This window comes from Drosophila grimshawi, unplaced genomic scaffold (genome assembly GCF_018153295.1).
Source record: "Drosophila grimshawi isolate 15287-2541.00 unplaced genomic scaffold, ASM1815329v1 contig_44, whole genome shotgun sequence".
Taxonomy (NCBI): Eukaryota; Metazoa; Arthropoda; class Insecta; order Diptera; family Drosophilidae; genus Drosophila; species Drosophila grimshawi.
In genome coordinates this window covers 11,489,878-11,506,657 of record NW_025063240.1, presented here as the reverse complement: position 1 = coordinate 11,506,657, position 16,780 = coordinate 11,489,878, and the positions used below count along the sequence as shown (strand labels likewise).

At 44.8% G+C, this 16,780-nt stretch overlaps 2 protein-coding genes across 2 annotated transcripts; one reads left to right on the top strand and one right to left on the bottom strand.

Annotated features, from left to right (window-relative positions):
- Positions 1-204: 204 nt before the first annotated feature.
- Positions 205-10,055, top strand: LOC6557864 (TPR-containing protein DDB_G0280363). Its single transcript, XM_032743067.2, has 5 exons — positions 205-579; positions 2,948-4,318; positions 7,189-7,463; positions 8,152-8,628; positions 8,965-10,055. The coding sequence occupies exons 2-5, from the start codon at positions 3,241-3,243 to the stop codon at positions 9,343-9,345; spliced, it is 2,211 nt and encodes a 736-aa protein (XP_032598958.1). The 5' UTR covers positions 205-579; positions 2,948-3,240; the 3' UTR covers positions 9,346-10,055.
- Positions 10,056-11,279: 1,224 nt separating this feature from the next.
- On the bottom strand, positions 11,280-16,497 carry LOC6558249 (CLIP-associating protein). Its single transcript, XM_001984515.3, has one exon. It carries the CDS (start codon positions 16,446-16,448, stop codon positions 11,910-11,912), a length of 4,539 nt encoding a protein of 1,512 aa, XP_001984551.1. The 5' UTR covers positions 16,449-16,497; the 3' UTR covers positions 11,280-11,909.
- Between the last annotated feature and the right edge of the window lie 283 nt (positions 16,498-16,780).

Genomic DNA, 16,780 nt, shown 5'->3' with positions numbered 1-16,780 from the left:
TGTTGTTGTTACTTTAGCCCCTGTCGCTGCTGTTCGCTGCTTTTTCGCCGCCGTCTTTTGCCAGCTTTTCTTCATTACTTTTTTTTTGAAGGGGGGTACCGCTGAGGCTGCTGCCTGTGTATAAATGGAAGCGCGCCAGCCGTATCGCATTTCAGTCTACGTTTGACTTTGGCGCGAGTCGCACACGCAACGTATACGTAACGCAGTTACATCCCAAGGGTTAATCAGTCGACGCTGCCACCGCCACTTGGCAATGTCCGTGTGTGTGTGTGCCCGTGTGCGTCTCTGTGTGTGTATATGTGTGTATGAATGCCTCAGCGAGTTCTGATCGTTTGCCGCTCTTCGATTTTTTTGCGCGAGAGCAAGATAACGCTTGAGTGTGTGTGTGTGTGTTAGTGAGTGTGTGTGTGTGAGTATTCACAATGTATTTTGAATTCGTGCGCAACACTTGAAACATAACGGTATTTTGAATTGAGCAAAATTTACAATTGAATGCAACTGAATTGAAAGCATATTTCACACAAATTACAAACTATGCAGAAATTATTAAGTGCAAACGCAATTTAAATGGAATTTTAAGTAAGTAGAAATTAAGATTTGAGTTAGCGTTTTCCATAACATTGTATTTAAAAAGGGGAATATCTTATTTCACTCGCAATACCTGCAAGCTCTGCCTCATTTTTAATCGCCCGCGCTGCGAGGCTTACGCTCTCCCACGCACTTGCCCCAATTATTCAGAAGCATCAACAACAACAGCTCACAATTAAAATTGCAATTACAAATAGCAAAAAGATGAAGGGGAAGGGGAAGAAATACATTCGGGCACTGTAAATATTTGCAGCTGAAGTGCGCTTACATTTTGTGACGTACAGCGACGACGTCAACGATAATGATTACACACACACACATGCATATATGTACTTAGTTGTACTTGTGTGTGTGTCTGGGTAAGGAAACTGTTAAAAAGTAGAGAGCATAGCAAAGAATTAATGAAGCTGTACTGAGAAGCAGCAGCAGCAGAAGCAGAAGCAGAAGCAGCAGCAGCAGCAGCCAAAGCCCAAGCTATAAGTTGGCTCGAGTCTCGCGTCGAATCGAGTCGAGTTGAGTCGAGTCGGCGTGGCTGCTGTGTGTTTTTATTGATTTATATGCGCTGGATGGAACTGGGCGGCTGTTGCTGTCCCAAAACAGTACACACACACTTACACAAAGACACCCACAAACACATACAGACAAAAAGGCAGCATCTCTCTCATGCCCCACAAGTTCCGTTTCCTGCGGTTTACTTGCAACGCATGAGCATAGTAAAGACAAAGAGCGATGAAGGGGGGACAGAGAGAGAAAGAGACAACGAGAGAGAGAGACTGAGAGAGAGAGGGAGGGAGGCAGTGGCAGTGGCAATAGCAGCCTGAGCTCAATTGCAGTTTGTGCTCTTGAGGCTCATTTCAGTTTACAGTTCACATTTTTGCGCCTTGCACACACACTCAACATAACCCCTTTCAATTGCGTTCTCTCTTTCTCTCTCTCTCTCTCTCTATCTCTCTCCTCTCTGCCGGCGGAGCACTCTCTTTTGCAGGCTGCTCTTTGCTCTTTGCGCTGAGCGAGTGTTTACATTTACATTGATTATGTTATACAGCTGCTAATAGAGTTGCCATTATGTCCCTTCCCTTCCCCTTCCCCCCTTGTACTGCTCTTGCTGGGTTATTTGCTAATTTGGTGCTGGACAACATCATCATCCAAGAGAAAACCTCATCATGAGCGTCTACAGCGACCAATCAATAAAATTGGGCGCTCCTCAAATTATTAAGGGTCTTCCATAGTGATGTTGTGCTTTGTTTGGTTCCCACTCAATTTGCAAAAACAACAACACCAAAAACAAAAAAATAGAATATAATCAGCAATTTTTATTAATCAATAAACGGGGCACAAACACACACATACACAGCTAACTCCCACTCACATGCATTGCTGCTGCTGCTCCTGGTGCTCTTGGTTGCCACTTGGAATGTGTGCACACTTTTGTGGCTTATTAACGGCTTGCGTGTGGCCAAAATGCTTGTGGCTATAATGCATTCATCTCGCTGCATGTGTGTGCGAGTGTGTGTGTGTGTGTGTTAGGTTGAGTGGCTTGTTGTTGTTCTGCTTCTTCGTGTTGCTCGAGAGTGCAAGCCAAACATCATCATTTGCGCAGCTGCTTATCCATCATCAATCAGGCTGGAGACCACACTCCACCACACGTGCACCAATTTTGCACACAAATGCAAGCACATTTGAACACAATAACCTTTGGTCAGTTTGCTCTGCTCTGGCAAATACAGCTTTACTATAACTCAGCCATAAGTCAAGCTATTTCTCATAATTTAATTTATAACAAATATATTTTTAATTAACACAAAATTTCCAGCTTCAAACAAAATGAGGGTAAAAAGCAATTGCATACTTTGAGGCGCGTGGAAAATTGTGCAAATATTTGAAGTGTATTTCGCAATGCTAATTCTGAGAATAATACAATAATCTTTGAGCATTCTAACAATTTTATATTTATGTTTATTTAATTAGTATGGTAATTAGCCATAATCTTTGCCATTTGCCTTAAAGGTATTTCGCATTATTTAAATAACAAATTATATATTTTTAATTAACAAAATTGATTATCACAATTCACGCAAGAAGGTAAAAATTTAATTGCCTACTTTGAGGCAAATTTGTTTGAACGCTTCAGAGGCGAATAATATTGGGCAATTAAATGATTAATTCTGAGCTGTTGCAAATGACAATTCTATGTTCTACGTTGTCCTGCGGTTTTAGTGAGCATTAAATGTTATTGATCGCAAATGATTATATTATTTAGTAGCATGCAATTCAATATTCCGGCATATATTGCCACAAACTCAAAGACTTGCCAACACATGCTGCCTTTCATATTAAAGGACTCTCTGTGCACTTGCAGGATTAAGTCGCGCAATAACTGCAAGTGCAGTTACCTGAAAGGGATTTAAAAGAAAAGCAACAAAAAACAAGAAACAAGAAAATCAATAATACATGTAACAGAATATCCTGGCCATTGACTAAAAAGAAAACGAGGCGAAGGCGTCGCAATATGGCCGCTACAACAACAACGGCAGCAGCAACAACAATAGCAAATAGGACGGGGCAGTCAGCTTGGAAATTGTTATTGCAATTATTGCTGCACGAGTAAAGTTGCTACTGGAGAAAATTGCACCCGCTGATTAAGCTCCAACCATGTCGGACAGATACGCCGCTGCCAGCTACTACGAGCAACTGCATCCGGCTCAGGCACAGGCGCAGGCCGCCATCTCGCACTATGCAGCGGCGCCCAGTTATCGCAGCAGCAGCGCCTATAATCCCTATGGCTATGGCTATGCCGGCGGCGCCGCAGCTAGCGCCTATATGCCCAACTATTATCGCTATGCGCCGTATGCCTCGCCACATTACAGCCAGCCGCCGGCGCATCATCTGCAACATCCGCATCAGCATCAGCATCAGCAGTTGGCGGGTGGCATGTTCACGCCAGCTGGCCAGCAGCTGATACCCTCCAGTGTGCTTCACTATCCGCCGCGTCAGCATACGCAACAGCATCCGCATCCACATTCACATCCGCATTCGCATCCGCATCCGCATCTTGCGTACCAGCAACAGCCGAGCAGCAGCATCAGCTATGAGCAGCCAGCGCCTGCGCTCTACAGTGCTTCCTCCTATGGCCAATCGCGTGGCTTTGCCGCTTATCAAGCGACGCCGCACATGCCACATTATGCGCCGCCCGGACGCTCCACGACACCGGCCCCAAATCGCACAGTGATGCCGCCAAATTATCTCGAACCGTTGCGCAACTATGCGGAACAGCATCAGCATCAGTTAACGCTATCGATGCCAAAGCCGGAGGAGACGCTGCCCGCTGATCAACAGATCATCAAGCAGGAGCACGAATCGGAGGCGGCGGCATCGCCAACGGCACAGCGATTGACCACATCGCCGCCAATGATCAGTGCCACGGGCACCGACAGTGGCATCAGCAATTGCAGCACTCGCGCCAGAAGCGACAGCAGTCAAAGTACGCCAGTCTACAGTGGCGAATATCCGGTGAATATGTCTGTGGAGTCGGCGTCATGTGTCTCCTATCACTGTCCAGCCGATGGCAGGGATTACGAGGAGGAGCAGCAGCAACAGCAGCAGCAACAACAGCAGCAACAACAACAGCAGCAGCAACAACAGCAGCAACAACAGCAGCAGCAGCAACATCAGCAACCAGAAGTGGAGGAGAATACGACAACAGCTGTTGGCTCAGCGCTCGATATTCCCGGTAAGTTGTTAGCATTTGCATTACGCTCTATTTAATTTACAATTATGCAAGGAGAGGGGCTGGAGTCAATGGTTGCTAAATTTATGCAAACATATGTCAGACTAGATTATGTAACACAAGTATTAATGCCGCCATGGCAGCAGTAGGAGCAGCATCTATCTTTGGCACTGTGGAACGACGAAGGTGGCAAAGTGTTAACTTTAGCAGAAATTCATTACAAGTTAACAGAGTCAGCAACAGCTTAAATAACAGCATAACATAGGAGTAACATTAACACAATAAAATGGGAATTAACTGCAAATAAAACCTTAACATAAGTTAACGAGTACATTAAAGAGTGAGCAACAGCTTTCATAACAGTATAAAACTATCATAACAGCTACAGTACAAACTGAGGATCAATTTTGACATATTCTGCAAAGTATGCGTTGCCTTTAGGAGAAATTTAATGTAAGTTAACAGTGAACAGTAAAGAGGCAGCAAAAGCTAACATAACATAGTAGAAGAATGCGGATCAATTTAACAGTTTCTGCAAAGTAGGCATAATTATTACAGATCCTGTTAATTTCAGTAGAATTCCATAAGGATTAAATTTCAAAAGAGCTCGAACAAGGTGTACAAGGCAATTAATTATAATCAGAAATGCATGTTAAATAACAGTTTTAATTAGATACATCAAATATTTATAGAAATGGGTGGCTTTCATCACATTTACTTGAATTCTATATACAAACTTAATTAAGCATTCCACAGTGCCAAAGTTGTTGAAGCTAGCGTGATTTTGAATGCAAATGAATGCAAAGACTGTCCATTTGAGTCGCCAGCAATGCCGCCGACAGCTTCGTCACCGTCCTGTCTGTCAGTCTGTCTGCCTGCCTATCTGTCTGTCGCCCGTCCGTCTGTTTGTCCGCCGCCTGTCAGTGGCAAGTTGAGCTATATTTGCGAGACGACAAACGACGGCCAGTTTTGCCACAATCGTCCGCCGTCACTTTTGAGGGGAGTCAGCATTTTGCACACAACACTCAACCAATCAGCGTTTGGTTAACTGCTGAAATGCTTCCGTTTCCTGGCCTGGCCCAACTCAGCACCAGCACCAGCACCAGCGCCGTGACGCGCCTACGTCATGTTGCTTTAAAGGACTTGCAAATTAGCTGTCTATTTAGGCACGCAAACGGCGACTCGAGAGCTGACATGAGATGGAGCTCGAGTTTTGCTTCTTGATGAGTTGCTTTTGATTTGACTTTTGGCAGAGGTGTGCGAGTGAGTGTGTGCAAATCAATAATTTACCTTTTCCGATGGCGTGTCGCAACTCCCACGCAGCACTGGCAAAAAAAGGTGTAAAGTATGTGTGTGTGTACGTGTGTGTGTCCGTATGTGTGTGTGTACGTGTGTGTGTATGTTTTTGTGGCTCCCCAAGCCCCAACATATGACAGCTTTTCTAAATATTCCGTAATGTAAACGAGACTTGTGAGCAATGCCCGTCCTTATCAATGGGCGCTCAACTTACACACACACGCACACACCAACACACACACAAAAGCACACATTTATGGGGGTGTTTAAGTTGAGTGTGTTTGTCTGCGTGGAATGTCATCACAGCCGAGCATGTAAATGAACTTTACAACGCACTGTGGTGGGTTATTGTAGCTGCCTCTGTTTGCCCAGCACATACAGAAGCAGCACAGAGAGGAGACACCCCCTCCCCGCTCCAACCCCCCACCCCCTGAAGCACCCACCAGTGCAACATTTACTGTTGCTGCTGTTCTTGTTGTTGTTGTACGCTTTGAAGAGGTATCCAACATTGACGCAAAAATCAATGTCCGTTATGACAGATAGCCTGAGTTGAGCATATATATATATATATATAAATACAGCTGCCAATGGGCAAGGATCTTTAAGTGATTAAGAATATTTTTTAAAAATTAAATGTATTTAAAAATGTAAAATTACAAAGAATTTCTTTAGCTTAAGTCTAAGGATCTTTCAACTGTATCTCTTCGATTCAGTCAAAGCCCAGTTGACGACATAATCACGATCAATTTTAATGTGTTTTTTGTTAACTGAATCCTTGAGAATTTCACATATTTCACAATTGAAACTATTCGGTTGTAGTTTAAATAATTAATGCTATGACTTTTTCACAGTCAGCAGCAAGCGTTTGAAATTGATTGTAATTGATTTATTTGACGCGAAGAGCATTACAATAACAATACCTTAAATCGAATAACGCATTCGTAGCAGGCCACAACAAAAAAAAGAAAAGAAGAAAAACAAAATAAACATTGCAGGCTCAGTCGCATGCGCCGAAAAGCATGCTATAGTTTTTGATGCTGCTGCTACTCACGCAAAGCTGTGTGAATGTATGTGTGTGTGTGTAACTGTGCAAGTGCTTGCTTAACACGTTCAACAAGTGCATGTTCGAGTTTGGCTCTCTTTGGAACCGCTCTCTCTCTCTATCCAGCTCCCGCTCCCGCTCTCTGTCTCTCGCTGCCGCTCTTAGCTACCCCGAATGCAAAAGCAATAATCAAAATTTTGATAAGCGCGGCGTGCAAAAAAAAAAAAACAAAAAGAAGCAAAGCCAAAACGACAACAACAAAAATTTCGCCTCTCTCGCGCGCTGGTCAACCTGTTCCTGAAGCTGGTCGTGTCTTTTTAACCCTTGATGGCCAGCCAGCACGCATGACAAAATAATTACACAGACGCCTAGCCTGACAATATACCCGACCGACAAATAATGTACGGGCAAAAAAATCTTTATTGATTTTCTTTTAACACACACACCCACACGTTGCCCTGGCCTGGGCGCCTTTTTATTTTTTTTATTTATTTATTTTATTTTTTTTTTTGTTTTTTGCTTGCTAATTTTCCAGATGACATAAGCAAGCCAGCAGCGACGTCGACGTCGACGCCAGCAACACCAACAACGCCTATTGGCAACGATATTGATAAGACAACGACAACGACAACGACAACGTCAGCGTCAACGTTAACCGAGGAGCAGCCGGAAGTCGTGAGGCGGACGGAAACCAATTTGGCGAAGCCCAACAAGGAGACGACGACAACAGCAACGCCACAGGATATTGACGAACAGCAGCAGCCAGCAACTAATCAAATGAATGAAGATGAACTGCATCCTGAACATGGGGTAAGTTTGTCAACACAAAATCAAAAACTAATCAAAACTGCAGCATGCATCAAGGTGTAGGTGTTTTTGGGGGTTGACAGAGCAGCCACAGCCACAGCAGCTACGCACTTGCCCAGACAAATTAGGCCAAAGGAAGAACCCAAAAAAAAAAAAAATAGAACAACTGCCTGATAATGACAGACGCGCAAGGATGCCGGAATACAACAATAACAGGAGTAGGCAAAAAAGAGAAACCCAAAAGCGAAATGCGTTTAGCTCCATCGACCGGCTTTCTAGGAACACAGAGAGACACAGAAAGAGAAAGAGAGAGAGAGGGAGAGTCAAAGAGCAAGAGAGTGCGCATTAGATATGCTTAAGCTTCCACTTTCTCTCTCTCTCTTTCGTTCTCTCTCTGTCTGTCTCTCGCTTGCCGGAAGCCTTTTTACAGGGTGTCGCAGCAAACTGGGCGCCTATTGATTTTTGTGGGCTGCGCGCTGAACTTCAGGCTGCTTTGGTGGGGAGTTGGGAGAGTCCTTAATAGGGCTGCTTGGTCGCTTGGCAACATCGAGCCTGACTGCCTGACTGCTGCTGCTGGTTGGGGCAAGTTTCAAGTGCCTCGTCACTTGAGCATAACAAATTTGTTGTTGTAACAGCCCCCCTGTCGAGTGCTGCAACTGAAAACTAAATCGATTTTTTGTTTGACTTGCAGCAGCAGCAGCAACAGCAACAGCAGCAGTCACCACCTGCAACAATATCGCACAACTGGAGTCCAGCGGAGTCGCGTCAGCCGCGCACCCCGCCAGCGCCACAAAACTCACCCGTGGGTTACGGACTGACTGCGTCAGCAGCGCCACCCACTGTGCCACCTGCGCTGGCGCCATTGCTGCAACAACAGCAACGGCTGCAACAACAACAAAAGCAGCAGCAGCAGCAACCCGTGAGCAACAAACGAAATGCGAATGCCAAAAATCGCAGCAGGAATAATAGCCAAAATCGCAATAACAACAACAGCAGCAGCACCAGCAGCAACAACAGCAACACCAGCAACAGCAACAACAGCAACAACAGTCGCATTATCGAATGCGATCTCATACCGAGCAAGAAATCAAAACGCAAGGCTAGCAAAAAGCAATCCGAAACAGAGCCAGTTGAGGCAATGGAAGCCACGGTGCGGGAGCAAATAAGGGTGAGTTGGATGCTATCCCCATTTAAATACAGCAACAAAAGTGTCAATGTCAACTGAAAATTCTATTTAAAAAAAAGCAGAGCTAAAACTGAATCAATTTCCTACTTTTTTTGGGTTGGCATTGGCGTATCCTAGCAGTTGATGCGGCTTCAAGATTAAATTTAAAAGGAAATACGATTTCATTATTTGCTTTCTACGTTTTTTCTTTAAGCCTCTATTAAATATTTTAATTAATTGAAATCTTAGGCTCATAATTGAATGAGCAGCTTTAGTTTGTTTTCAACTTGATAGCGCAAAAAACTTAACTATTTAAATTCTAACTTTCTTCGTCTACAGGACATAAAGCCTTTGCCTGGCTTTCAGCAGGCCTTTGGCTCCACCGAAATTGGACGCTTCTCGGAGCGTTTTCTGCAAACGCCCGAGAGTCTCGTTGAGCGCCTGGCCGAGGAATATGTAAGCAGCGGCAGCAATGTGGCTGGTGGTGGCTTCTATGATGCCACCACAGCTGGTGGCATGCACAACTACTGGCCGTACGAGGAGCCGCCAAGCTTTCCCAGCTATCAGACAAGCCACCAGCAGCACCAGCAGATGGCGAGGAGTCGAATGCGTGGCCAGGTTTATCCCTACCCAGACTATGGGGCGTATGAGCGTTATGGTTATGCGGCCTACAGTGCGAACCGGTCGCGTTATGCTGAAATACGCTGCAATGGCTATTAGCCAGGTCAACGAGACATACACACAAATATATATGTAGAGTTGTTATTTGTGTGCATGGGTTAAATTATTTACATAGACAGTAGTCGTGTCCCTTGTCGTTTGTCATTTGAAATTCTCTCTGTGTGTGCCTTTTTCGGTCAAAATACGGCAATGCTCGCCAGGTGTTAAGCATATATATATATATATATATATATATTTAGATCGGGCGTTGCTGGCAATGATTGCGTTCAAAATTTATTAAAAACAACAACAACAAAAAACCCCCAGAGTTATATAGAAAACGAAAACCAAACTGGCCAAAATGTAAATTAATCGTAATTTTAAGTAGTTGAATGTTTTAAATCGAAGCGTTTTTAAACAAAAAGAAAAGAAAAAAAGTCAAGCCATACAAAATATACAATTTGTACGCATGTTGAAAACTTTGTCCCACTGTACATACTCGTAGAGCAATGCATTTCGTAAGTACTTTTTGTGTAGAGCAGTAAGTGGTAATTGGTAAGTGTCAGGGTATCGATTCAGTCTACCATAAAACGAAAATGTTGGAACCAAACAGAGACTTCAGCCGAGTCGCAGAATCGTAGCAGAATCCATTTAAAGTAGGCATTTTTTCTCGCTCTCTCCCTGTCTTTTTCTGAAATACTAAAATGTAACTTTAGCCCAAGAGTCATATTTATAATTGTAATTAGCAAAAAGCAAAACAAACAACAAAAAAAAAACAAAAAAAAGATGTGCCATTGAAAATAACTTTAATTCAAGAACACTTTTAAGGTTTACGTTTAGTTATTATATATATACATACATAAATACATATACAACAATACTAAAGTAAAGTTTAAATTGATTGGAATATCAAATAGTTAAAGCGAAGCACTAAATTTTAAGTCTATAGATACACACTAACAAAAAACCACCGCACTTTATTTGTACTTGTCCAATTTAATTGCTAATTGCTAACAGTTTATTTTGGTTTGTCATTTGTCGTTTGATTTGAAAAAATTGTTCTTTCGATTTAAGTGCCTTAATTTAGTTTCAGTTTTTCTGATTGAATTGTGCGTGAAAAACATATACAAATAAAATACTATATTAATGAAATTTTATCATTTACATTAAGTATAACAACCAGTTCAGGTTTCAAATGGGCCCAAAAAAATAATCACAAATTGCTAATTGCGAACAAATCAAAACCAAATCCAAACACATCGAGTAACATTCAAAAATGTTTTTTAGTCAAATCATAGAGAAGCCATTGCAAAAAATAATTAGTTGTTAAAAAATATATATTTCAAATTACTCACCAAAAACTGAAAACTGAAAAGATAAATTGTAGTGTTTGACATTTTATGATACAAAACAAAAAATAAAAAGATAACAAAAGCCTTTTCAAAGTTACAGAAAAACGAAGAAAACAAAAAAATTGAAATATATATATATATATATATATATATATATATTGTAGCTATAATTTAAGTCCATGTGTAAATAAAAACAATATTTGAACGTTTAAATTTTATGAAGCAACAAATAAAATACACGAAACAAAACAAAACAAAAAGAAAATTAAAATATTAGCAAAACTAATTGTTGAACAAATGGCTTGGCCTTTTTATTTAAATGTTTAATTTGAAAAAGAAAACCCAGATAATGGTGTTTATATGTTGGGAGTTTTTTTTTTTTTGTTGGTTTATTTTTTGTTTTTGTTTGTTTAACTGTTTTATTCATTTAATTAATTTATAAATATTATTACATAACCTATAAGTGTTTTGATTTTACTGTTTGTTTTAAATTAATTACAAAAATAGTTCAGTTGTAAAAACAGCAAAAATCGTGTAATAATAATTAGTTTTTAGTTTTAGTTGAGCGGAAATCAAACAGAAATACGGCAGGACTACGTTAAACATAATTTAGATACAAAAAAAAATCAATTTGAGGCTCACTTTCAGAGGCTTACAAACTAAAGGAAATTAAACGGTTAAGTGACTAAATTGATAAGAAACAAAAGAAGAAGAAACAATAATATAGCAAACAACTGGGTGTGTGTGTGTTTTGTTGTGTGTGTGTTGGGAGACTGACAGTTGGCTACAAGTTTGTTTTACTTTTAGTTTTTTTTTGTTTGTTTGTTTTTAGTTAATGACGTATATAAATAGTTTGTTCTGTTCCTGTCGATACAATTGGTTTTATTTTTGTTTTTTATTTGTTTGTTTGTTTTCTATGCGTGTATTAATAATAAACAATTACACAATTATTGATTCTGATCGTCATCAGTAATAATTAGATTAGAATTTTCTTTTTGTTTGTTTGTTTTTTTTTTGTTTTTTATAAATAATTAGTTTGTATTATTATTATATGTATTGTTGATCGTTATTATATAATCATCAATCGTGTGTGTGTTGCTTGAATTTATTACCTTTCACTTTCTTGCATAGGCAAATGAAGACGCTGCCTCAGTGTCTTTGTGTGTGTTCGAGGGGGGTGTGTGTGTGTGTGGGCGTGTGTGGGTGTGGCTGTTGGTGTGTGTGTGGCTGTTGGTGTGTGTGTGTGTGTGAGCGTTGAACATTGGCTTGCAATCATGAGGATGAGGCGGCCGACGAGTTCTTTGTGGAGCCACCGCCCGAGTGGCTGGAGTTGCGCTGCTTCTCAATGTAGACGTTGAGCAGACGCACCTTGCTGGGATTCATCACGGATAGCTTGGGTTTGACCTTCTCCTCGCCGAGCACAAGGTACAGCTTGACAATGCAAAAGACGGCCGCCTTGCGCACCATCGACTGCTGATCGTCGGCGGAACGTGCCAAATTTGGGAACACAATATCCAGATGGGCATCGGTGATATCGGTGCCATGGTGTTCGGTCACCTCGAGCAGGATTTTGATCGCACACAGATTGGCGGGAAAGGCACCCGTCGCTATCACCGGATTCACAATATTGATCGTCAGATCGAGGGGCAGAGCAGGCGCAATCCGCGGGATCATTGTGTCAATTTCACGCAGTGCCTCTTTGCTGTGTTGATAGCAATTCATGATCTTCAGCAGGATGAGCTCGAGAAAGTTGAGCCAATTGTGACGCATCTTGTCGCTGCGCACGATCTTGCTGAGCACATGGAGGCCGGAGATGAGCACATCCGTATGCTCTGCCTCGAGCATGTGGAGCAGCATGCGCATTATCGATTTGAAGTGCTTATTGGGCAGATCACAATTGCCGCCACGGATGCAGATGCCCAGATTGGCCAGCCCAGTCTGCAGCTGATCCACCGGTTGATCCTTATTCAGGGTGAGGGCGATCCGCATCACTTCGCTCTCGAGCAGATCACCGGGTAATATCAGTTCACCATTAGCGGCGAAAGTCAGCGAGATTTTTGCCTTCGGTTGCGATGGAGGAGCAGCTGCATCCAGTCGCATTGTCGCCGATTCCGGTGTATTCGATTGCGTTGTGTTTGCTGAGGATTGTGTTGTCTTCGAATTGGATGACAGCGAGTCCTGCTGCGCTGTCAAATCTCGTTGCTGCTGCTGCTGCTGTTGCTGCTCAATGGTGTACTGCAGATGATGGCCATTGTAGCCATTGGGTGCGACCAGGGAATGGTATTGGCCACCGGCGAAACAGTGTCGTATCTCCTCGGAGGTCTTTTGTATATTGTGCTGCACCTCGAGCTCAGAGCAGCCATAGAGCAGCTCCTGCTCCACAGACGATTGACGCGATCTCGGACTAGAATTCATATTGATGCTCATGTTGAGCGAGGCAAACGGACCCCCAACGCTGGGGCTCTGCAACGGTTTGGGGCTGCTGCTGCTCAACGGCGAAATGCTCGGTGAATTGGCGCCACTGCTTTGCCGGCGCATATGCGACTGGATGCTTAACAGCGCCGTATCCTGACAGCCCTTGGGCAACGTGGCCAACAACTTGGTCATCTGTGGCGTATTCAAATGATAGAGGGCAACCAAGCAGAGACGCGCATGCGAACGCAACTCCATCGATTTCTGATCGTTGGACAGTTGGGCGAGCTTGAGGATGGTTCGCTCACAGCTGGCACTGTGATCGCTGGGAAAATCACTGCTCTTGCCGTACATGTTGGCCAGGTCGGTGAGGAAGCGTAGGATTGCGATGCGTGTCTTTGTTGTCGGCGTCTGTGTATTGTCCGAAATGATCCGAAATAGCTCCTTCAGTTGCAGCTCCGAGGGAAAGTATTCGTGGACGACGCGCAATGTCTTCCAGATCTTGCTGTGCATCGAGTTGAGTAGATCGGTGCCCAGTTTATTAAACAGCCGCGTCAACAGGATGAACAACCAATCGTGCAATTCGGGCGCATAGACGAGAATCAGTTCGGTGACCGTGTCCAAGAACAGCGAATAGACTTTTGTGTGCGTGTCCATGAACATTTTGCGAAACATGTCGAGTACGCACTGGAGCTGCTGCTGTGTCAACTCCTTGCCATCGGTCAGATACTGGGTGAGGCTAATCAAACCATCCTTGCGCTCCGACCAGTGTGTCGAGGCGCAATACTGTATGATTGTCTCGATATCGTCGAAGGGTGCTCGCTGCGGCTGACTGTTGCTCCAGTCGAGCCGATTGCGGGATCCGCTCAACGAATAATTCGAGTTGCTGTTGTTGCCGCCACGCGTATTGCTCGAGTCAAAGGAACGCTCCGAGCACACCGAACTCGCCTCCGAGTCAATGTCATCGGACTCGTCGCGCCCGAGCAATTTGCGACCCATGCGATGCATGCCACCGCCCGCACGCATAAAATCACCGGACATGTAATCCGTGGCATCCACATCCGTGGGGCCCAGTGTGTTCTCGGCCTCGCGTGATTGCGCCAGCAGTCGAGATGCAGCTGTGCTGCGCACCGGATTATTGCGTTCCGGTGTCCGTCTCGAGGAGCCCGTCGAGTAGATGCTACGCTTCATCAGGCCACCGCCGGCGCTACCCAAGCGATTGGGACTCGTCTCTCGCGAACTGGCCGTGCTGCGCGGTATGCCCGATGCCTTCTTGGGTATGGCACCCGTGGCGCCACCTCGATGATAATAGCTGCCCATGCCATAATGATCACGCATCTTCGTGCTGGGCGATGTGGAACGTGAGCCGGGCTGCGATTGTGAGACGCCGGCGCGTGAACGTCCAATCCTCGAGGTGGGTGTCACGGCACCCGGTGAAATTGTCTGATGTGCTCCGGCAACGCCGCTGCTGCCGCTGTGGCTATTGGAATTGAGACGTGGTCGCGGCAACGTGCCACTGCCAGCTCCACCTCCAGTCGGATTCAAGGAGTTGGTCAACGCGACGGGTTTCTTTTGACGGGAGTAGAGCGTGTATTGAGCACGGGCCTTGGCACGCTGGGCCGCCGCCGTATCTACCGCGGATATGGAACGAATGCTGGGCGTCGCCTTCTGCAGGGTGTTCGGCGTGCGTCCAATGCGCGAGGAGGGGGCCACAGTGCGTCGCGAGTCCAGCGATTGTTGGCTGCCACCATTTGAGGTACCTCCCCCGCCATTGCGTTCCTTTTCCAGGGCACGCTGGGCAGCAATGTCCAGATTGCCATAGATCTGATCCGCCAGATCGGGAAAGTGCCGTCGAAAGGCCCAGTAGGCGAGACGAGATTGACGACGTGCCTCGCTGTCCGCATCGCCCAGCGATTTCTTCAGGGTGTCGCGCAGAATAATCGAATGTCGTTCGAGCGGTTTCGTTTGCCACTCCTCGAAGAGCAGGACCATCAGTTCACAGAGCGTGGAGCGTATATCCTTCGACTTGGACTGCTGCAACATGTCCGTATAAATCTTGAGCAGCTTCGGCGCATGCGTATACTTAATAATGTACTTGAGCGCCAGCGTCGAAGCGGACGCAATCACCTTGGCCGAGTTCTGAATGAGCAGAATGAGCTGCTCCAATATGCTAAAACAGAACGCGTCCAACTTGTTGCGCATCGTCTTGGACATGTACGCAATGGTGATGCACGCCTCGCGTATCACCTGCGAGCGCAGCTCCTCCTTCAGTATGTCGAGGAAGCCAATCGATAGCTCCTTCAGCTGCACGGCTATAAACTGTGGCTGTGCCTGATAATTGAGCTGCAGAAGGGCACGGATTTTCTTCAAGGCATCCACACGCTTCTCCCAGGCTGCATTCTTATCGCTTATAATCAGCAAGATTTGCTTGTAGATGTCATCCATGTCCTTGGCATGGAATATTGTCAATTGGGGCACCTGCTCAAAGCTCGCCTCAAAGATCTCCATGGTGACGGCACCAGCATCGCCGGCCACATCATTCGGATTTGGCTTCTGGCGCATCATCAACATGGACGATGACGATGACGAGGAGGACGCGGAGTGCAGTTGACGTTTAACGATCTTTGTGGGTCGCTCGCGTTGCCCAATGTTGTCGGCCTCATCGAGACTATTGCCATTCTTCAGGGCCGACGGCAACAGCAGACCCTCCTGCTTGACCTGATCGAATTTCTGTTCGAGCAGGGCCAGCTTTGAGGCGGGCAAATCATCGATCTTCCTTAAATCTGGCCGCAGACGATCACCGACATGCTTGTAGATCTCGACAAGCGTCTGGATGGCGGCCTCGCGTACATTCACCGTCGGATCACCGAGCAGACTGCACACGGGATTAATATAGACACGGACGCTCAACTGTTGTGTTCCATACTCGTGCAGGGCATTTGTGATCGTCTGCAGGAATTCCTCGCGCACTTTGGCATTCTTGTGCTTGAAGCAACTCGTCGCCAGTTTGTCGACTAGTGTCTGGGCCGTTTGCACTTTGTGCTCCATCAGATCGCGAAGTAGGAGTTGGGCCTTCTCGCGCACCGTATCGCGACTGTCGCCCAAACGATCGATGACATGGGGCAACACTGTCGCTGTGTACGCATTGAAATCGCTGCCCAGACGCTTGATTAGCTCCGAGAAGGCCTCGAGTGACTTTTGTGCGATCTTGAAATGGCTGCCAGTTAGCCAGGGCATCAGGTTGTCAATGAGGAAGCCCATGTCTGTGCACACAATTGAATTGGTGTCGTCGCTGAGGAATGTCACCAGATCTTCGGCCAGCTGCACTTTGACGCGCATATCCGCCTTGGGCATCTGTTGAATGAAGCCATCCAAATCGCTTGGCTTTCGATACGCCATATTTTATTTGTGACTCGCTCTCTCTCTCTCTTGCTGTGTGTTTGTTTGTTTATTGTGTGTGTGGTTGGTTTGCAGCTGTAATAAAAGTGAATGGATAAAAATTGATTTTAGCACTTGTCTCTCTTGGTAAATTGAATTAAATATTTATGGCACGAGCAACCACAATGCAGGTCAATAGAAATTGACCAGTGTGCAGCGAGATGAGCGAGATGCATAATTAAATAAATAAATTGGACACAGGCAATGTGCAAATGTGGCAAGCAAAATCGACTCTAATTTAAGATACCTAATTTAACAAAGCGTAAAAAGTTAAACGTAATGATTTAAATACA

What these genes read in the sequence shown, in the direction of transcription:
- LOC6558249 (XM_001984515.3), bottom strand. Translation starts at nt 16,448, where the DNA reads ATGGCGTATCGAAAGCCAAGCGATTTGGATGGCTTCATTCAACAGATG.
- LOC6557864 (XM_032743067.2), top strand. Translation starts at nt 3,241, where the DNA reads ATGTCGGACAGATACGCCGCTGCCAGCTACTACGAGCAACTGCATCCG. An exon ending in CTCAGCGCTCGATATTCCCG is followed by an intron (nt 4,319 to 7,188) that starts GTAAGTTGTTAG and finishes CTAATTTTCCAG; the next exon opens with ATGACATAAGCAAGCCAGCA. An exon ending in AACTGCATCCTGAACATGGG is followed by an intron (nt 7,464 to 8,151) that starts GTAAGTTTGTCA and finishes TTTGACTTGCAG; the next exon opens with CAGCAGCAGCAACAGCAACA.